The 22,584-nt window shown below is 41.2% G+C and overlaps 1 protein-coding gene across 2 annotated transcripts; it reads left to right on the top strand.

Moving 5' to 3' along the window:
• The first annotated feature begins 809 nt into the window (after positions 1–809).
• SLC6A4 (solute carrier family 6 member 4) lies at positions 810–22,267 on the top strand. 2 transcript variants are annotated; one of them, XM_023939255.2, is made up of 14 exons: positions 810–1,530; positions 8,278–8,879; positions 9,560–9,694; positions 10,299–10,518; positions 10,912–11,050; positions 11,418–11,552; positions 13,248–13,351; positions 14,034–14,161; positions 14,481–14,593; positions 15,322–15,453; positions 16,468–16,567; positions 16,936–17,036; positions 18,412–18,579; positions 19,257–22,267. In XM_023939255.2, exons 2-14 carry the CDS (start codon positions 8,423–8,425, stop codon positions 19,329–19,331), a joined length of 2,007 nt encoding a protein of 668 aa, XP_023795023.2. In that variant the 5' UTR covers positions 810–1,530; positions 8,278–8,422; the 3' UTR covers positions 19,332–22,267. The 2 variants fall into 2 exon arrangements, with proteins under 2 accessions (XP_023795023.2, XP_023795025.2); XM_023939257.2 differs by lacking the exon at positions 810–1,530 and adding an exon at positions 6,459–6,573.
• The last annotated feature ends 317 nt before the right edge of the window (positions 22,268–22,584 follow it).

Raw genomic sequence — 22,584 nt, 5'->3', positions numbered from 1 at the left:
TGGGAATCTGTTTGGAAAGCAAAGGTGCAGATTCCCTGTGCCATCCATCCTCCCAAGAAAGAAAAATGTTGCTCTCCAGAGCACGGGGGCTGATCCACAGCTGGATATTTGCACATTAAAACACTGCTGTGACCTCCAGAAAGGTTTGGTGAGGGAGGCATGGCAGGATCTGTCTTTGCAAACCGTCTGGAATAGAACAAAACAGAGGGAAGGTTGCAGAGGAATATCACCAATATGACACAAAGTGGTGGAGTTTTCCTGCCTGCAGCCAAGTGGAGGTGAGGATGTCCAATCCTGATTATTTTGGAAAGCAGGACACAGGAGGGAGATCCAGCCTGGCAGCAGGAGGTGGACGTTGCTGTTTGCATTAAAAGATCAATGAATTTCTAAAGCAAGTGAAGGAATAAAGCTCAGTTTGGCAAAACGACCTTAACACGGTGCCCAGGGGAGTTAATGGGGAACAAAACCCATTTCAATCCACGTCCCTCGTGTGTGGAACTGCAGTGCCTGAGCTCTCCTTGAGATGGTGCAGGTGCCTCACCCTGCCCTGCTCTGTCAGGGAGCAGGGACAGCAAAGTGCAAATTACAGCTCTTCAGTTCTCACTTTATTTTCTTTCCAATTGTTTGGGAGAAGTCTCTGAAAACTGGCAGCTGCTTACAGCAAAGTTGCTGCTGCTCCAAAAATCAGCTACTCTTACTTAACCCTAATCTGCTTTTTTGCCTTTTTTTTTTCCTTAATCTGACACCTAAACTATGGCATTGACCTGTGATTTATGACTTTTCATAAACAAGCCGTGAAGTGCAGGAATGAAGAAACCCTGGATGAAAAAGACTGGAGAAAAAAACGTGTTAGAAGTGGAGTGAGGTATTTGGAGTAGTGTTAGGAAGAAAGGAAATTACTTGTTGAGTTTATTGAGGCAGCAAAACACTTGTAAAGAATTTGTGCTTCAAGCTTTAAAACAAAATTAAACCTTATTTCTTCATTAAAATAATGCAACTATCCAGCATTATTGAAAAGCAATTATTCTTTTCAAGCCCTTTAATTGTGATAATATCCCAGTCCTTCCTATCCACATGTAATCTAGAGACCCACCAAGAAATTTATAATCCATTTACTCCCTCAAAACTTTGTTGTGTCCATCCTCACTCCCATCCTGTTATTTATATTTAGAACAACACCCAGCAAAGCTGTCCCTTCCCAGGAAAGCTCCTTTTCCTTTTGCCTCTGCCTTCATTGGATCCAGCTCATTGGAACAGCTCAGAGCAGGCAAACGTAGCCACCCACCTCTAGGAGGAAAACTGAGCTGCAGCCCTGGTGAAACATAAAGTTTATTCCACTAAAGTGACGCAAAAATTCTTAAAGAGCTCTTTGGCAGCAGATTATCTGGAAATCAGACCATGTGAGGGGGACTGGTGTACAAAAAGCTCCCCAGGATGCTGAGTTGCCCACAGGCTGAGGTAAATGTGGGTGAAGGGGACTCGAGCTTGGATCTCTCCAAGGGCAGCGCCTCGGACCGACCCCAAACACAGGTACTTTATCATTTTGTCTTTACACAGCGGTGTCTGAAGCACTTTTATGAAATTCAGACAGACACAGAGACAGCTGCTCCTCAGAGCTGCCCCCCTGCAGCAGCAGACGCTGGAGTTTCATTAACTTTCCCTCCTCGTTGCCTCTTTCCATTTCAGTTATAAAATCTGAAATACGAATGACAGGCTAAAATCTCTAGGTTTTGTTTGTTTTTAAATCAGCTTTAAGGTCTTTGACAATTTCTAAAACATTGTCCATCTAACAAAGCTTTGAGGGCAAAAAGGATATTGATTTTAGTTTTCCTTGGGTTTTAAAAACTTTTAGTGCTTTTATTTCTTTTCTGCCATGCCATGCTCTGCTCTGGCATGTTCAGGCACTTGTCCAGCAGTTATGAATATCAGGAATCAAATGCCTGTAGCAGAACACGTTCTGACAATCTAAATTTAAAGAGTTTTGGCAGTCCACATAACTGCATTACAGATGTCAAGTTATTTAAAGGTTACAAAAAAGCATTAAACTATAAGGAAAAATTAATGAAAGCAGAATCAGAGGGGGAAAGAAGAAAAAAAAATAGGCAATTTAAGCTGTTATTTACTTTGAAAGGGTGAACTTTATTAACCATATTAAGTTATATTTTAAAATGTAAATGGTTCCAGCACAGTAAATTATTGAACTCAATGGGACAGATTTATTGCAAGTAATAAATCTGAAGAGCTTGTCCTATGTATTTATATTCAATCACGTTTACTGAAACCAACTGCCTTGCTGGGTTAGTTTGCTAAGAAGTATGGAATTTAATTAAGGAATGCAATGCAACTGAATATATAAATAGGCAGGGAAAACATGTTTTGATATGTTAAGAAAGCCTGAGGGGAAAGGGATCAGGCATTTAATGGATTTGGGTTTATGAAAATGTGGCATTTTTTAAATGTGAGTTGTCAGACATTTACCAGGGAAGGGCTTGAACACTTGGGCTGCATCATCTGGTGATTTTCACTGTGAATTAACCATAATTTTCTTGGAAAATACTTTGCCAATGTCTCATATAACAAGTGACTGTTTTGATCATTTTCTAATTGGACAGGGTGTGATGAATTTCAGACGGTTAAATTAAGAAAAACTGCCCCAAAACTAGAATTTAATAACAACCCAAAATTATTCCCACACATGGGGATGTGCAGTGTGTTTAAATTCTTTCCTGCTTTCCTCCATGGAAATATAAATTGCTGAGTTTTCATTAATAAAAGCCTAAAGAAATATTAATTCTGTGTCCTGATCTCCTTCCTGATGCTCATGTTTGAACTTTTTTCCCAACCTCTTATAGAACTGACAGAACACAATGAGCCCTGTTTGTGGGATAAATGTTTCATAAAGAACTTGAGGAGAACTTGGAGCCCAAATTCAGGGCTGTAATTTGGAGATAGCCATTAACAAATCCCCTTCAGAGAAACATCATCTGTTACCAAGGGATGCTGCTCCATTTATTGATATTTATTTAGTGATGTTTGCTGCGTTTTGACCGTTCCTTCAAGTTTATATAAATAACTGGAGGAAGAATACAAAAGCAGTATCATCCCCCTCCAAGCTTATCTGTTTCCTTGCACTACACACTGACACTCTAGAGACAAAAAAAATGCATTTCCCCTCCTCCCTGTTCTTTAAATGACTGACACCAGTTTGGCAGCATTCCCACTTACAGTACAATGCCTGTCTTCCCAACAGAATTTTAAAGGTAAAAACCTCTCTCTTTCCTGATGACTTTTTCATTGCAGACTGAGACACAGACTGTGATATAAAACTCCCAGGGCAGGTTTAGATTTTCCCCAAACTGCTGCTTTTAGAAACTCTCTTTTCCCACCTCAGCCGTGTTTATCTGGGAATAGAGGAGTTAACCTCTCCTTGTGCCACTCTTGGGGAAGCTGCCTTTCACTCTCCCAGCACCAACTGCTGAGTTTGCTTTAGCAGGAGCGTGAGGGAGCCCTTGGAGCCCTGCAAATATCCATACAAAGGGTCCATTTTGTCACCTGTGTGCTCAAAGTTTCCTCTTAAAATACTCCCAGGTCACAGTGCTGTGCCAAAATACCCAAGTTTTGCAATAATTAAAATCACTGGTACTGGGATCAAACAGTTACAATTCACTGGATCATCAGTTTCAGTGGGTTTTGATCACTCTGTCAAAATCCAGTTTTGATTCTCTTCAACTAGAAAAGAATTTCTAAAAAACATCCCCCGAATAAATCTATTTTCTATTGTGGAGGGATGGTCTAGATACCAGCTTAGATCTGCTTTACACCTAATGTCCCAGTTCTGTGGCTCCCATGTATTTATGATTATCAGGTTTTGAAATCTGAAATACAAACTGTCACACTTGCTAATGAGCTAATGGGAAAGGACATTCTGGGTACTCATTTTTTTAAGAAATCAGTAAAAGTGAACACATTCGACATCAAAAGGCACTAATTCTTTTTAGCATTATGAACCTAATAATGACTTGTATATGACACACAGCAGGTAAAATTCATCATAATTGAGAGCAATGCAATTTAATTGGATGAAACTTTTATTTTTTGACAAGTCCTCACAGTATGGGGACATCCATTCTGTAATACTTTGATTTAAAGGTTGCTCCTGAACTGTGCAAACTCAGGGGAAAATCACTGAACCTCTCTGGCTCATTTGTGGCTCAGGGGTGAGAACAGGTCCAGACAAACAGCAAAGCCCTCTCTTGCCCAGGATGAGTGATTCCTATCTTGTCATACAAACTTCTTGCTTGATATTTGAGATAAAAGTAATGTCCTTGGACTCTTTCCATTTATGCACAACTGCCTGGGTGAGCTGCAAGGTGTCGTGTGAGTCAGGGAGCTGTAACTTTAACCATCTTCAGTTCTTTGTGATAAATGTGAGATTTAGGTCAAGTTAACAGGAATCATCCCAGTGTTTGATTCCATTTGCCAACACCCTGGGCTGACTCCTCTTCTTGAGGTTCAAAGTGCTTCAATTCCCTGCCAGTGCCTGCATGTGAAGGGATGGAGGCAGCAGGAGGGAAGGTTGCACCTGAATTTTCCTGTAGCCCAGCGAGTGCTGCTTCTCCACTTCCACAGAATTAGCACATGAAACAAGAACATCATTTGTGTGAACTGAAATTTATACAAACCTGCAGATTTTGTGGCTGTGAGGGTTAAAATGGGAGGCGCTGCAGCCCCACCTCAAACCTCCTGGTGACTCAAGATTTGCCTCCCTTGCAGCATCAGCTCTTTGCTGCACCTCAACCTGATTGCTTTGCTCTCCCAGACACATTAAAAGCCAATTCCTCCTTTAAAAAGTGCCAAGAGCAGGAAAATCCCGCTGTGGTGCTGGAAAGAGTTGTTTGCTCTGTGGCAGAACATGAAAGGTGAGGGATTCCTGCACTGCTGGGAGAGGTCACTGTGAGCCCCCAGAAATAAACAGGAGATGCTCCATCACTTGAGCAGGAGCTCCAGGCTCCAGGCCAGGGATGCTCTGGTACAGGCAAAAGAGCCAGATTTGTGCATCAAGGAATATGCAGGGATTTTACTTCTGCAGTGTTGGTTCAAGTTCATCTCCATGTGGGAGATAAATAAATATAATTTAATTAATGTTTAATTTAATTTAAATTAAGTTAAATTCTTTTTAATTTAATGTATAATTTAATTAATGTGGGACTGTGATGTGAACTGCATTGGTGGCTGCAGCCAAGTGTGTGGAAACACGACTCCAATTATCCATCCAAATGTTTTCAACAAAGCTGGAATAGCTCTGGAGGATGCAGGGTCACTCCCCTTTAGTCACCCTTTGCCCAGGGAGGGTGACATTCCCAGGGCTGGCACCTTCCACCTGCTCCTAGATGGAGCTGCCCTGCAGAACAAGACCAGCTCAGGGCACCAGGGCCTCCCAGAGGAGCAAAGTCACGTCTGCCAAACACAGATCAAAAGGAAATGAAAGCACAGAGCTCTGTCTTCTTCCCTTTTTTATCTCCCCTTTTCTCCAGGAGGTAATTAGGGGTGATAAGGAGCCAAGGTGCAGTTATGTAACTGTGCAACAGCTCGGATTGAAAACAGGTAATAAACTCTTATTTCTGAGATCACTGAAGCACCTGAATTAGGGATCTGTGCAGAGGAGAAGTGGAGGCTGAGGTGGGCAAAATCCTTCACTATTGGGGTCATTTTCCCCTGGACATCTTCCCTGGTGTCTGAGCATATTTCCCAACCCTAAGGGCTCTCTCCACAGCTCTTAACACTCTTTGTAGTGCTCACAGTGCCTTCAATTATTTATTTTTCTCTTGATCTGTAGCAAAGCAAAGAAAAAGGTACATTCTCCCACAATTTTTTACAGTGTAATGAAATAATCTGAAACTGTTCTGTTTCCATGTGCCAGCTGTGCCCCCGTGAACTCCACTGTGTAGCCACAGACTTCATCACTCCAGAGATTTCCCAGGACAGCTGACAAGCTGCAATTCTTGTTCAGAAAGAAATAGTTCAGATTTCAGATGAAGTCCCTGAAAATTCACATGTAATTTTGCATATTTGAGGCTTGAACTACTGAAAATTGGACCAAATATTTCAAATAATGTGATTTATTTTTCCTGTGGTGTGCAGAAGAACAAGAGGAGTTTAGGTCTGGATGGACAATGATCCTGAAGGTCACAGTCTTTGAAATCAACAATACACTCTTTGGCCACCCCTCAGTAAAGAAAGGTGTGAAATTTCTACATATCTCTGAAAATGTGCAGAAATAAAGTGTTTTACAAACACAGTGAGAGTTTTAGCCTCAGGTATGGAAATAATCAGTCCTATGAGATAATGCAGTTAAATCAACATCCTTTACTGCGTTTCCATTTATGGGTGAGAGGTGTAAAGTCCAGAAGGGCTCAGGTTACTTTTCCATATTCCCACCTGCATATTTACCATGCTCTAGACAAGGGGAGGATTGGCTGTGGCCTCTCAAGGCTGTTTCCATCTCCATAACTTCTTTTGGGACATTTGGAAGGTTGTGGACTCCAAAGGCATTCTGGTTTTATAGTCCTGCAGGTAAAAGAGAACCTCCTGTTCTTTGCCCTGGTGTTTTTCTCTGGAACTCCAAAGATGTTTCAATCTTTGTGGATTAATTAATGGCATCAAAGCACTTGCTCTTGTAAGAATTCACATTAATGATGCACTGCTTGCTGTATGACAAAAAAGAGATTATTGAGGTAGCCTGGAGAACTAAAGACTTCTGAAAGTTATAAGCAACATTTTCAAGTGACTTTTATGTCAAAACCATCCTCCTGTTTGCTCTGCAGCTCAATAACTTTCCTTCTCTTTCTGCTTGCACTGAGAAATGTTTAGAAAAGGTTTAACAAACTGTCTTTGGAAAAGGTGGAAAGCTGGGCAAAACTTGAGTTTTAATAGCTCTGATAATCAGCAAATCAGAAATCATGCCTCTTCTCTGCTTTAGTTTTTCCTGCAGTTAAAAGTTAAATAATGCTTTTTTTTTTTTTTTTTTTTTTTTCTGCTAGGATGTGACAATGACAGTCACTACCATGATAAAATGTTGTGAAAAGGAAAAATTAGATGTAATCATAATAATTTAATCTTGGCATGGTGTAGATTGTGTGACTCTCTGCTACCAATAAAGCAGGGTTAACTGCTCTGGGGAATTCACTGAACAGGGGATCAGCTCCTGTTCCAAGGTTTTGCTGGGTAAAGGCAGCTGGGTGTTTGCATTACCTGAACAGATCAGCAGAAAACAAAACATGGCCAGCTCACAGAATCATAACTCCTTCTCTGTTATCTTTGTTCTGCAGGAAAAGCTAATTGTGTTATACTTTATCTCAGGATGGTTTATTTCCCTTGGATTGTGTTTTTAGCACATATGAAGAGGGCAGAGAAGCCAGGGATCCTCCCAATGCCTGGTTTTTTTTGCTGGCAGTGGGCAGGAGCACAGGAGTAGTGACCACCACCCTTCCCAGGGCTGGAACCACGGTGTCAGCATATCCAAACCGAAAGAAAGATGCTTTTGTTTGCCCAGGCAGTCAGATAAAACCAGGGACAAGTTTTGTCCTTTAGACTCACTTGTTAGCTCTTAATCAGAAGAATCAATTTGAAGTTTATGACCTCCTCTTCTTAATAGTGTTGACTGAGCCCCAAAAGTTAGTTGATGCAAAACCACTGAATTTTAAATACTTTTCTAAAGTTTCATTTAAGCCTTCTACATCTGCTGCTAAACAGAGCAGACACTCTGGGATTTCTGAAGAAAGGTGCTCACAAAATGTAATTTTATATCCTTGGTTATCTCATATTTGTTTAATGAATTCTTTTCCCTTCATACCACATGAATCTAGAAATTGCCACAAGATGAGTGGATAAGTTGCAGGATGAACTCAGGAAAATGCAAATAAAAGTCCCACTCAGCTCTGTCCTCAGTTTGCAGCCTGGGAGTCCAGCAGAGTTCAGAGAAGGTGACACCAGAAGACAGCAGGACTGTGACTGGGTGTGAGGTGTTCAGCAATGCACAAAGTCCAGCAGATCCTACTGACAGGGTGTGATGCAGGTACACCAGGTTCTGCTGTCAAAGAGGATGATTTTTCCTTCCTTTCTCTGGACAAAATCACAGATTACCTGCTCCATGATTCATGTTGAATGCTGTGATGGTTAATGACCTCTGTATTTTAATCACAGAATCTGACTCTAATTTAAAAATTACCAGAACCAGTAAAGCTTGTAATGGATTTTCCACTCTTTTTCATTTCTTAGATGGTGTTTGTGCCTTCAATCTGATGGATTTAAGTATGGCAGAGGAATTCTAAAAGTGCTGGGAATAAAGGTGTGGGAAGACAAACCCCAAAGGGACCCTGTGGTGCTGCCTGTCTGCGAGTGACCAGAACAAATATCAGAAAAAATGGAAAAAAAGGCCACAAGCAATGAGACAGAACCACTGACTTCCAAGAAAGATGTCTCAGACTGTAGCAAAGGAGAAGATTGTAAAGAGAATGGACTTCTGGTCAGGAACCCTAAATCTGCCCTACGGCTGGCGGAGGAAGGCAACAAAGCGCACCCCAGCCAGGGGGATAAAGGGGAGGCAGCTCAGATCTCAAATGGTTATTCAGGGGTTCAGAGCTCAGGTCCCTGCAATGGAGAGGTGGAGGATGCCCAGGGCACGGCCCCAGCAGCCACCACCACCACCACAACCACCACATCCACCACCTGCGGGGTCGAAGCTCAGCAGCAGCTGATGGAGCTGGAGGACAGGGAGACCTGGAGTAAAAAAATTGACTTTCTCCTCTCTGTCATTGGATATGCAGTGGATCTGGGAAATGTGTGGAGATTTCCTTATATCTGCTATCAGAATGGAGGAGGTCAGTGTCCACTCCTGTTCATTGTTCCTTAATGCTGAATTTCTTGATTTATAAATGGATGATTTAGCAGCTTTTAAAATACTGTGTATAACAAATTATTGAGGAGAAATTATTCACTGAAAAACCTAAATATTGGGATAGGATAATGACAGAAAAGCTGTTTAGCACAGCACAACTAGAAGCTGAGAACCAGGTAGGAGCAGACCCACAATCCAACACCTAAATCCCTTTCCCAAGGAGCATTTTATAATCTGATAAACCAGCATGTCTAAACCAACTCATGAGGAAGGCTGGGTCTTTGACTCACTGACATAAGAGACAAAATACAAATCTAAAATCTAATCAAGGAGATCTTAGAAAGGACTTCTGTCTCTCTAATGTAACAAAGGCATTTTATTGGAGAAATTACTGATTTTATCTGTAGCCCATCTCACAGCTGTGGGAGTCAGTGGAGTCTTGGTGGATCCTGAGTTGCAGGAATGTGAGAAGTTTGGCCTGAGTGTTTCTTCTGCTGAGCAGTTACTCTAATGAGAAATCCCACAGTAATTCAGTGGTGTGTTGGCTAGGGAGGGGATGTGCATCTTCCCTGTGAGATAAAAGGAACTCCTGTTTATGGAATGCTGGGACTGTTGGAAGAGAAGTCTGTGAAGAGCTACAATCACCTACTTTCTCTCTTGCAGGAGCATTCCTCATTCCTTACACAATCATGGCCATCTTCGGAGGAATTCCTCTCTTCTACATGGAATTAGCACTAGGACAGTACCACAGGAATGGATGTATTTCCATTTGGAGAAAAATATGTCCTATATTCAAAGGTAACCAAGGGAAATGGAACTTTCTGAATAACTGGAAAATTTTCCTATAAAGGTGACATTCTGAGGGGAAAAAAGAAAATCTCATAAAGCCAAGTAAGACTTGTTCTACACAAGATTTTGGCTTTACAAAGAAAGCTTTCCAAAAACTCCAGATACACCCACACATGTGTGTGTACTCTTCTATACACGTTAGTATGCAACTCAAATTGATTATACAGAGGCTGACCAAGCCTAAAATTATAAAGAATAAAACAACCTGTTCTATATGCTCATTTACTTTTGTTCCCAGTGCTGTGGCTCTGGTCTTGTCTTTTTAGTCATTGAGACTGCAAGATGCCTATTTCTAAATTGCAGAAATATAGGAACACATAGAAAATATCTCTTTATAATCATGTTCTGTCTTGATGAAGGATGTTTTGCTGGAATCAGAGTATTTCTGAAGTCACAAGAAATGCCAGTGTTGTAAACACTTGGGAGGGTGTGTGCTCCTCCTGCAGGGCTGCCTTAGACAGTTGTTAATGGTAGCTGATGTCATAACCAATCCCTTTTTGTTTTTGGCCTAAAACTCACATGGACTGAATGCAATTATTTCCTGCCTCTCCAGGAATTGGCTTTGCCATCTGTATCATAGATCTTTACGTAGCCTCCTACTACAACACCATCATGGCTTGGGCTTTTTACTACCTCATCTCCTCCTTCACGGTGGAGCTGCCCTGGACCAGCTGCACGAATCCCTGGAACACAGGAAACTGCACCAACTACTTCAGCAAGGGCAATGTCAGCTGGTCCCTGCACTCCACCTCTCCTGCAGAAGAATTTTATACGTAAGTGCATGTAAGTGAGGATGGTGGTGGTAGCCAGACTGCTGGGACATCAGCAGGATTTTCCTCAGAGGGCAGCAGGGCTGATTGTCCATGGCACCCTTTTCAAATCACTTCAAATCTTGTAGGGGGGTGTAAGCTTAGGGTGTCTGGGGGGTGCTCTGTGTTTTAGGAGCATCCCAGTTATGTCTGCTGTCACTTATCATCACTGGTGTACCATTAGTACAACTTTAAATTAAAATAAAATTAATCCAGAATGTCATGATTTTGAAGGCTGCCCATCTAGGCCTCAGAATTCCTTGTGATGCTCAGAGCACACTGGGACTGTTAAATGCACATTTAATGTAAGAATTTGTTTAAAAAGTATCCCTACTGTGTTTTTCTTCCCTCTTGCAGCCGCCAGGTTCTGCAGGTGCACAGATCCAATGGGCTGGATGACCTGGGTGGCATCAGCTGGCAACTGACCCTCTGCTTGTTGTTAATCTTCACCATTGTGTACTTCAGCATCTGGAAAGGGGTCAAAACATCTGGCAAGGTGAATGCAAAAGCAAAACACATCAACTTGTCTTGAGGCAGTTCTACCTGAGCCAATTAACTGTCAGGGGATCAGCTGAGGTTGTTTCCATGATTTTGGGCTGATGTGCTTGAGAAGCACTTGCTGTGTAGTGACTGCTACTCCTATCCAAGCAATAAAGAATGAAAATCAGTGACACCTCTGTTCTCTGGGCAAGAACAACCCTGTCAGGGAAAGGGGACAGATGTGCAAACTGCCTGCTTACAGACCTGCAGAGAAGCTCACATGAAGATGCTACATGCTAAGAGATATAATATGATTCATTAATTCTTATTATCCCTGTTAAGTTTCTACCCATGGCAAATGCTCTCACCTTGTTCCCTCACAGGTAGTTTGGGTGACTGCCACATTCCCTTACATCATCCTCCTCATCCTACTCGTGAGAGGGGCAACTTTGCCTGGGGCTTGGAGAGGTGTCCTCTACTACTTGAAACCTGACTGGCAGAAACTCCTGAACACTGAGGTAAAAAACTTTAGAAAAGGGTGGGGATTTTCTTTTAGCCTATCCATGTGTGTAGCACCATAGATACACAGAGCATGACTGAACAGATGTCTTAGCTTGGACTTAAAAGCCCGAGTCCATGCTCTTCCCATAATTATAAAGAATTTTAGAGTCCACCCTCAATTTAGCTTGAACTAAAAAAAAGGCAGAGCTCCCATACAGTGGTTGAACAGAATGAGTGATCTGATTAGAAGAAAACAAGTGACCAATACTTTTTCACCAGGAAAATGGTGATGAGGCTGACACTAAGAAGCTGTGAGCACTCCTACACTGCAACAAAATCCTTCCCCTGTGAGAGTCACACTGAGCAAACTGAATTTATTAAACCCTAACAAGTGGTGAGCTGCAGTTTTTTTGGCTTAAGGGGACCAGTACAGCCATACAGTGTCTACAGCTTCTCCTATTTAATAGTGCAGGTTACTGGAGCAGAAACTTCTGTCTCCATCCTGTGACAAGCTTTGGCAAATGAGCCCACAGACATCAACTAAACCCTGAGCCAGTAACTCATGTAAGTGCCTGTGGAGGAGGGATAAATCAGTTAGGCCTGCATACACCACCAAAATTTGAAAGGAAAGCAGGAATGAGGACAAACAGAGGTAACCAACAAACCCCAGGTCCTCCAGTATCTGATCCAGCCTTGAACTCTGTGGATGACAAGCAATCCATCAGGCTCAAGGCTGTGCTCACTTCACTGCCTGTGAAAGTGCCTGGTGAGGAGGGTGATGGAAAAACCCCAAAGCAATAAATACTACAAACACAAAGATTTAAAAATTCCAGTGTTTGCAAGTCTGCTGCTGCCCAGCTGATATGGAGAGTTTTGAATGAAGAGGAAATGAAAAGACACCAGTCTCTGATAAAGCAGCATCTCCAATAAGGAACCACATCTTCTGAAAAAGAAATAAAGGACATTGATATTGTATTGGATGTATCTGGAGTGAGGACAGCAGATTGCAATCTGTGTGCTGGGTGATGACAGAGCTCTGTCTGGCTGATACAGGATGGCCTCGCACGATGGGAGAGAATATTAAAAATGAGTTGTAATGAACTCCATGTTTCAATCAAAAGAGAATAAATGAATGAGGACTTGCACCCTCAGAAAGAGAGCTGATATTGTACTTTAGAACATTACTCATTAGGGCTGTGGCCATTTATCAGGTACAACACGCTTTTCATAACAAGATCATTACACTTGCATCTGTCACAGATGCTGCAACAAAGCTGAATGGAGCCCCAAGGACCAGAACTGCATCCACGCAGTCAAATGTGTTTCCATAAATCTAGGAAAAGTCTACATAGCCTGGAGGACACATTGCAAAACACAGGACTGTTCCACAGCACGCAGAGCTTGAAGGAAAATTTGGAAGACTTCAAGATCATGGGTAGAAAGTTTTCTATACACCACAAAAATTGTGTTAATTTGATTACAGGCAATTCACTGAATTAACCTAAGATTGTGTCAGAAGTGCAACAGCCACAGCAGTTCTACAACATTCATATTTCAACAGCTCTCTCAACAGAGTGTCTGTTAGACCAGGACCAGGACATAGGCAGAGACCAGTGAAACCCCCTTTTGTAGATTTAAGTGATATTCTGAATATGCCATACTCATTCAATCTGTTTCATGTCATGTTTTTCTTGGCCTTCAATATCTTTCAGGTTTGGGTGGATGCAGCAGCTCAGATTTTTTTCTCCCTGGGACCAGGTTTTGGGGTACTGTTGGCTTATGCCAGCTACAACAAATTCCACAACAACTGTTACCAGTGAGTTCTACCTTATTCTATAAGTAAAATTGAATTAAAAAATATAATTGTGAGTATTCATGAAAACGAAACAGGGTGATGGTGAAAGGCACTAAATTGTCAGATCTGTCTACACAGAAATCAAAGTGTAACAGAACCTGCAATCTAAAGCATTTCTCCTGTGTTCTCTACCTTAAAGTAAGATAATTTTACTAATTACAGCAAGAGTTCTAAATTGTAGAAACCTGCCACAACAAAATGAAATAAACCTCTGCCAAACCATCACATTGTAGTTATTTAATCTCAGTAGTCAGTTAGGAAATAACTTCATAGTCTTGAGCAGAAAGGCAATTTATAGTTTTTTCCTTGTTACCTGAAAAAAAAATCTATTTCTAACTTCTAAAATAAAATTCTCAATTCTTTAATATTCACACAGTAATTCCTATTCTTTTAAAACATCAGGATACAGCCAGCATTCAATCCAGTGGCAGATTGATGTTACAGCATCTGTATGAATCTGAAAAGAAAAAGTTGTCATGGGGCTTTTGGGATTTTTTTCCTCTTTCTTTCAAACCTGCTGCTTGTTTTTTTCCTTGTATTCCCATAGTTTTTCTAGGACTCTGTCTAGATTGTAGACCAAGAGGTTGTAAACCCTTTCTAGCAGGTGCAGATTCCCTGATGAGAGTTAGGTCTTCTGTTGCAGAGATGCTCTGGTCACCAGCACCGTGAACTGCCTGACCAGCTTTGTGTCCGGGTTTGTCATCTTCACCGTGCTGGGATACATGGCTGAGATGAGGAACGAAGATGTGTCAGAGGTTGCCAAAGACACTGGTAGGTTAATGTTCCATACACATCTCAAACTGCTTCTAAGATAGAATATATTTGTGTGTGTACTTTTAGACTGAGAACAGCCCAAATGATGAGAAATATTTCGTATATTATTCAGGATGCTGACTTTGTTGGACACTGTTACACAATACAGCTCAAAAAATTAGCCCATAAATGCCACGATTAAAAGCCAGATTGCAGTTTCACAGATGTGGTGGTAACATGGCAAAGCAACGTGGAGGGAAGTTTTCCCCTGGGAGACAGCACGCCTGTCCTTCCCTCAGCAATAGTGGCTAACAGTGATCCCAACTCTCTGCTCCAGGACCCAGCCTGCTCTTCATCACGTACGCAGAGGCCATTGCAAACATGCCAGCTTCCACCTTCTTTGCCATCATCTTCTTCCTGATGCTGCTCACGCTGGGGCTGGACAGCACGGTGAGTAAGCAGCAGGGGAGACCCTCGGGGCACAGCCTGACTCCCTTCAGGCACCACAGAAACAGAATTACAAACTCTGCACTGGCACTGAGGGGTTTGCAGCAGGACTGGCAGCTCTTTCTGTAACACAGCAACTGTCAGTCCAATTTTAATCTGAATAGGTTTAAATATAATCAAGCGATTTGTCACTGTCATGCTGCGACAATTAATAAGACCCTGAAATACAAGCAAAATACTTGATTTATACACTTAGTTGAACTTAGCTTTCCAGGCTCCTTTCTTGCTTGTAAACTTACAAAGCAATTATTAAAATCTGTAGTTTTTCCACATAAATTTGATTTAAAAGGTGGGAACTGGAGATAGACTAAAAAATTGTCATGTGAGTCTGGTTTTACAGGTGGAGAATCAGCTCCTTCCAGCATGGCTGAACTCAGTTGATTTCACAGTCTTGGTCCTACTGAACCACCTCTCATTTCTCCACACCCTGGTGCCTGTAGCACAGGACTGCCTTTGGATAACAACGCATTCCCACAGATACTTGAACACTAAATCCCCACCCTAAGGAGTTTTAAAAAGTTAGGAGGAAAGACTTGTCTAAAAACCCCACACCAACTCTACAGCAGAACAAAGCACCAACGTTTCAATGCTCTAACACTCCTTTAAGCACTCATACTTTTAAGCAGGTAACACTGCCCTCTATTTTCCAGTGATTTTTCCATGCTTTTCAGTTTGCAGGACTAGAGGGAGTGATAACTGGAGTCCTGGATGAATTCCCACACGTCTGGGGCAAACGCAGGGAGTTGTTTGTCCTTGGCCTCACCATCGTTTGCTTTTTGGGGTCGCTGGCAACCCTGACATTTGTGAGTATTTCACCCACCCTCAGCCCCTCACTGGCAGTCTCCTGCCAATAACACCTTAGAGAGGGTAGTAATTTTTTGAAGAGAGTTTAAAGAAATCAGATTGAACCTCCAGCCTGTTTTCTTTATGCATTAGGAATCTATTACTCGGCATAAATGTGAATATTTCACTAGGAAATATGTTGCAAAATGGTCCTACTGAAATTCATGATGTGCTGCACATCATAAATTATGCTGCTCATCAGTCAGCAGACAACCAGCCACATTTTTTAATGTGGTTTCTTTCTTGTTCCCAAAAGCTTCATGTTTAAAAATAACATGAATAGTTATTATAATCCTCACAATGTGTAAAATGTATTTTGAATTAAAAAAAAAAATAAAATATCTAGTAATGGATTTACTGGATCTTCCTCATTGTTTCAAGGCAGAAATCATCATTAGTCACACCAAATAGTTCCTGTGGGGCTTGTGGATTTCATTCAAGCAAAGAAATTTCAACAAGCAATTTTTGAATCATGAGTGTAATGACCATAAGGGAAAAAAAAAAAAAATACTTGGCTTTCCTGCCATGTTTCATTCCACTTCCTCATTAATGTGTAACTTCCTTTTGATGTGAAGTTTTTGCTGTAAAAAGATGCTGAGTTCCTCTGCAATAAGTCTCCTTATTCATGGTTCTAGATTCCAGATGACTGAAAGCAAAGTAACACTGTATTTGCTGTTCAGTAGCTATGATCACTGTTGGAGAAAGAAGAGGGCACACAAAAAGCCATCCTGTAAAATCCCCTTTGTTCACTAAAATCAGGCCAGAAGTGCCAGCAGGTTTTATCTTCTCTGCACGGCAGCCCCCCAGGTGTGGGATGTCCACAGGGAGCGAGCAGCTCACCAGGGTTTCCCTGGCAGAAACAGCCACAAAGTGACAGAACTGGGTGAATTTTGGCTGTGCTCCAGCCAAATGCAGCAGGGCGGGATTGCCATCACTGGATCCTGGCGACACCCACAGTTGGATCTCTTTTTCAGGGAGGAGCGTATGTGGTGAAGCTGTTTGAAGAATACGCCACGGGTCCAGCTGTCCTGACCGTCGTGTTCCTCGAGGCAGTGGCTGTGTCCTGGTTCTATGGTACCTCCAAACATCCCTGACCCAAACTCCTGAGCTCCTGCAGCTCAGCATTGCCTCATTTTCTGCACACAAGATCACCCACATCTCCAGAAAAAAAGTTTACAAAAGCTTTTTGCAAATGCACTGATAACTAAAGCAGTGAGAATTAATGTTAATTGCTCTCTGACAGAAGTACGCAGGCATCTAAAAGTAACAGGAGGTATAATTCAGAATATTTAAGGATTTAGTAAAATTAAAGAGTTGTAAGGACAAAATGGTCTTCTGGGATAGTTCCTGAATTTACTTGCTGGGCATAAAAAAGTGTTGAGCATCTAATTAAGAAAAACTTAGACCTGCCATCATCCCTCTCCTCCCATTTGTTTCTGCAGGCATCACCCAGTTTTGCAACGATGTGAAAGAAATGCTGGGCTCTGCCCCAGGCTGGTACTGGCGAGTTTGCTGGGTTGCAATTAGTCCCCTCTTCCTTCTGGTGAGTTTTCTTTAGAGCTTTTTCTTTCCAGCACCAAGAAAATCACCACTGAACAATGCAGCTCCTTAGGCTTCTAAAAGCTTAATTCCAGAATTCTCTTCTGAAGTTCTTTAGTAACAATTTTTGTTAAACTTTTGTTAAAGGCTCAATTAGTGCAAAACCCAATGCAATGCCGCAAGATTTTGTTACTAAAGCACAGTTTTAAGGACTGTTGTAGTTGAATTAGCTGAATAAGTCTGGGTTCTGTATAACTCCCCCCCTGCCCTCTGCTATACAAATTTACTTTGTTTTGTTGCCTTATGTTTACCTCAGCAAAATGAAGCAATAAAAGCTGATGAAACATAACTGTCAGAGGAGGAAAACCAAGATAAGTAAATACACTGCCTCAGCAACTGCTGATGGACAATTTTAGAATACTCCACTTAAAATTCACAGCAGTTAATTACAACCATTATAAATCTATAATTCAGAATTGGAAATACTGTCCCAGTGTTTGGCTTGGCAGTGTTATTAATAACATTTGAACATAAAGTGTTCATTTCCTGATTCAAAATTAGTTCATGCTATCTCTTATTCTGACTGGCCTTTGTGGGAGCCGAGCAGGTCAAGATGGAGTTTATGAAGCACAGAATGTAGATTTAAGACCTACAGAGTAAATTCAAAACACTTGTAATGATGAAGGCATAATTAACAGACTTTCATTTTATTGCCCCTAGAAAGAGATGTCTATAAAAAAAAAATTCTCACCACAGTAGTTTTTGTATTTCTGTCCTCTTTATAATCCTAAACCAGCAAAATCCTAAAACCATCCAAAATAAACAGAGAGGCACAGAGCTCTGGGGATGTGGTTACCAGGCAGAGCTATTTATATTCCCTGTGGAAACTCTCCTAAAATGAGGAAAGCTCAGGTTGTAGGATGTCATTTCTGTATGGAAGTTTTGCTGATGATACTCTGGAAAAAACAGTCAGAGATCCTTCCCAGGACAGTCACAAATATTATTCCTGTAATATTTAACTAAAAGTATCTGTTGTTTTCTAAGGAATTTTTCAGTCATGAATGATATGCTCAGGAAAACGATCCAACATCAGTAACTGAGCTGACATTTTTACCTTTTCCTGTTCTGACAGAGCGCAGTGTAGTGTGGAGAACATCTGCTTTGGGAAGGATCCTTTTGATCTTTGATTTGTGATTTGTTGTTGATTTGTTTTAAATCCACACTCATGTAGTTTAGGATTTTTTTCAGTGTCAACATATTTTTAATCTTGAGTCCTACTAATTTTCTATTTATTTCAGTGCTATGCAGGAACACAGAGTTCCCCAAAGCGTGTGCCACCAAAATCCCCATCTTCACACTTTCCCCCTTTTCTCTTTCAGTTTGTCACTTGCAGCTTTCTGTCCAGCCCTCCTGAGCTGAGGCTCTTTGATTACGATTATCCCTACTGGACCACAGTTGTGGGTTACTGCATAGGAACCTCCTCCATCATCTTCATTCCCATCTACATGGTCTATCGCTTGGTCGTCACCCCAGGGACACTTAAGGAGGTATCCCTGATGTTCTGTTGCTTGTTTGACTCTTAGAAGGAGGTGATTCCTAAAAATATCATGACTGGCTGTTCTGCTCCTAAATTCTTCTTCCCATTTTCACAAATCTCCCCAGTTCTTATTGAGGCTACTGACAAATTCTTATAAAATGTTACATCAAGTAATTTTTTAAGCTCTGATGAACTGGAGAGTCTTCCTGAAATTCACCCCAGACACTCAAAATCCCAGTCAAGCAAATAAGGTAGTGAAAGGCCGGTTTGTGGTGTGTATCTGTAAGAAAAGCTTGTTTTTCTCTCACACATTTAGTAAGATTTCTCTGCCATAAATCTATAATGACAATAATGAAATTTCTTCTAAGTTCAAATAAATACCAGTTCATAAATAATATGCTTGGTTGGCTCAGGGTATCCAAATAAACTGCAAAGTCCTAAAGCATTAATATGACATCTGCCAAGCTTTGATTCCAGTTATGTTAGAAATAATTTTTTAGATGCTGCTATGTACTTCTATAGCACTTTCCATTTTCCTAGTGCTAACAGAGGCCTGAAACGCTCCTAAGCAGCTCAAGAGGTGTAACTCAAAGTCATACTTTATTATTAATCTCTTTCTAAATGGCTGACATGTTACATATTGCCTTCAAAATTAATCAGTTTCTAATACTGATTTCTTTCCAACAGCGTATTCTGAAAAGCATTACTCCAGAAACAGCTACAGAAATTCCCTTTGGAGACATCCGCATGAACGCAGTATAAGCTAACCTGGTTCTGGGGGAGGGAAGAGGAGCACAAAATGTCATTTTCCCCACCCTCTCCCCCAATGAACCACCCTTCCAGCTGAGACAACAAACGGAGTTTTCCACGGAGGCTGCACCACTGGCACCATTTGGAAAGGTGATGCCTCCAGCACATTTATCCAAGCAACTCAAGGACATCTACTGTTCCAACAGGCTGAACTGAGCACTCACTCTGGAACACGAGGGAACATCCCTGCTCCGGGAGCGGCACCGAGTGCCTGCAGCAGCCCCTGCAGACGAGCAAGGCGAGGCAGGATTAGGTGTAGATCCCCAGTGTGTGGCAGTGCTCCTGTATCTCCTCCCTCTGTGTGATCGTTCGTAGCGGGCAATGTCGTATTTGCTTCTAAGGTTCTCTACTTGCTTCAACTACATGGGAAAACGCACAAATATTTCTGATAGCCATACGTTACTCAAGCAAGGCAGGGGTTTCTAGGAAAACAAAAATAGGAAGTTCCCTAGGTTTGTGGTGGAGTAGACAAAGGGAGAGGAAAAATGCTGAGCAGCACAGCTCTGTACACATCACAGCTGGTAGCACTGGCCTCCTTTTTCATTTCTCTGGTTTGTAGGTGGTAACAATTTCTACTGTTTCGTGCATAAAAAAATTACAAAAACATTTTTTATGATGTTTGAGGCTTCACTTTCCTTTAGACTCAATCAAGCCACAAAACATCATGAGTTATTTGACAAGCACTTAAGTTGCCAGCACCTACTCTACTGTTTCCATAACCAATCATTGTCCTGGCATACCTACAGAAACTACAGACCAACAATGAATCTTTTTGAGTTCTGATGCCAAAAAGTGCAATCTTAAAGATCTCTTTCTCTGCTTCACTTCCCTTTTTTTACAGTTCATTTCACACCTAAAATTTGCTGGAGCCTGTGGGTTTTTCCTCCTCTTTCCTATTACAGAAGTAAAATTTAGAATAATCCTTTTGGCTGGCTGACAAAAGTACATTTACAACTATCCAAACCTACTTTGAAGGTTTAGTAGCTCATATTCTAACGGGACTGCATTGGTTTTTCAAGCTGAAGAAGAAAAGGAGAGGAATTTTTTTTTCTTAGCAAGAAGCTGAGTAGAGTTCAGCAGGATTGATTCTCATCAGAACAATTTCTATTAAATTTCAAGGCACTGACACACAAATTAACCCCCAGGTCTATATTAAGCTCTTTACATTACATGCACACACGTGCTCCCCAAATGCAGCTGCCCTTCAGCCTGGCTGCACCTGCCCTGGCCCTTGGAGCACCCGAGTTCTGCCACAGTGGAAGTGCAAACAAACCCAAGCAGGCATCATTCACGTACAAACTTGCATTGTATTTCTACTCTGGCACATAGATTATGATGAAAGTAAAATAGAATAGAGGATAAGAGTCTCTTTTGTATCCCTTTGATAGAGTTGCCAAGATTCCCAGTGCAGCCAGAGCAGGAGGCATTAAGGAAGCTGTTGGAGTTTATCTGGGTATGAAGCACTTGCCAGGTGAGAGGAAAGCAGGGATGCTGTGTGTGCCTTCTGAAAACTTTCCCATCACCTCTGCCAAAGTTTTCCCCCTTTGTGTACCTGGAGAAAGGTACACTCTTCCTCTTCTGCTTTGTATAATGACTTTTGAGTTCATCTAAGTCTTCAATCCCAACTTCCAATGAGGAAATAACTTAAAAGGGACAAGGACTGTTCTTTCAGAACTAGACTCCTGAACTGTTTTTGAAAAGGGTTTTGTTTTTGTTCTTTAATTACCACTAGAAAAACACAATCAATCTGTCTAACTGGACAGTTACTAATGAAAAATAGTTGTGTAGCTTATGCCTCAAATGTATTTGAAACCTACTTCCAAAAATCAAATTTTCTGAGTTCATTAACTGAAAAAATTCACATGAAATGTCAATGAGGTATGAATGAGGTATTTATATGGATACAACAGGAAAGTGTGGGAAACAAAGGAGAAAACCCTACCCCATTTCTTCCCTCATCAGACAGATGTTCAGCTAACAAAAATAATGGTGATTTTTAAGACACTGACAGAGGACAGACATTGTCTCTCTGGGAGGTTTCAGAGCAATCTCCAAAGAAGTATCACATTTCCTAGTGAATTAAGTCAGCCAGGAAGTCCTGATAGTAACAGTAGCCCTGCAACAGCTGAAACATGAGAACAATGTGCTCTGAGTCCTGACATACTGAGAGAAGATGAAAACTCTTAGAATTATTTGAAGATACAAAAAGCAATGTAGATTAAAAAGGCTTTTCTCTTCCTGAATAATACAAAGATACAATACATCCATGTTTTCATTCTATAAATGCTGAACTTGAAAGGCAGTTTAGTCCTCATTACTTTTTTGTTACATGGTGTACTGGTTTGAATATCTTGCTATGGTAAGTTCATTTTTTAGTATTTCTATTTAGCTGAGTGGTTGATTACTGAGAAATTGATTTATTCATACAATTCCTTTTTCTTTCCTTTTACATACCCATCTGAAAACATGTAAAGTAATCATTATTTATCAGGTAGCTCAGCAACCACCTCAAACACTGGTTTTGTATAAAAACTACTTATATTGATACCAAATGACCTGCACAGCAGTTACAAAGTGCTTTGAGGCAAAAAATTCCTTCTCTTCAGCTCACCTTCCACTCATCTGCCATGAGTATATCCTGCCCCCTGTTCTGAACAGTGAAAAGGAAGTAATGAAACTGGTAAATTAGGAGCATCTTTGCCTTTTAAAGAGAATTAAACTGGAGTTTTAGCTGTACAGAACTAAGTATTCCCTCCAACTTGTACATGATGCACCTGTATTAATTTATGCAGCTGTTTAGTTACAAGTGTTGCAAGCTGATTGTAAGTCATCAGTATGTGCCTTGTACTGTAAACTGTTATTGTAATAAATTTAATATTCAGAAACCATCTGCAGACATCTCTTGTGCCTCTCTCTTCTGGGAAGAGCAAAGATAAAAATCTCAATTCTAAGTAACAGTACAATATCTAGTCCAGTTTACAATGCCAACAAGGCTTCTGACAAAAAGCAGAGGATTTCCTTCAGTGTTTGAGCCCTGGCCCACTGCTGAACACTTTCATTCCATTCCAAGAGAAGAAGCAAAGCTCATTACGGCTGTTTACACAGAACAGCAAAACCAAACTGCTCCACACTGAAGTATGTGTTTAACTACTTGATTAACTGACATATAAAACTCATTCCAAGCCTTTATAAAGTGGCAGGATTT

This window comes from Cyanistes caeruleus, chromosome 21 (genome assembly GCF_971803275.1).
Source record: "Cyanistes caeruleus chromosome 21, bCyaCae1.hap1.1, whole genome shotgun sequence".
In the NCBI taxonomy this organism is placed as follows: Eukaryota; Metazoa; Chordata; class Aves; order Passeriformes; family Paridae; genus Cyanistes; species Cyanistes caeruleus.
This window is presented reverse-complemented; position numbering and strand designations above follow the sequence as displayed.

Bases quoted from the DNA above. Each gene is read 5' to 3' on its own strand.
- SLC6A4 (XM_023939255.2), top strand. From the start codon at position 8,423: ATGGAAAAAAAGGCCACAAGCAATGAGACAGAACCACTGACTTCCAAG. The intron at 11,051-11,417 runs GTGAATGCAAAA...GTTCCCTCACAG, and splicing joins GGGTCAAAACATCTGGCAAG to GTAGTTTGGGTGACTGCCAC. The intron at 18,580-19,256 runs GTATCCCTGATG...TCTTTCCAACAG, and splicing joins CCCCAGGGACACTTAAGGAG to CGTATTCTGAAAAGCATTAC.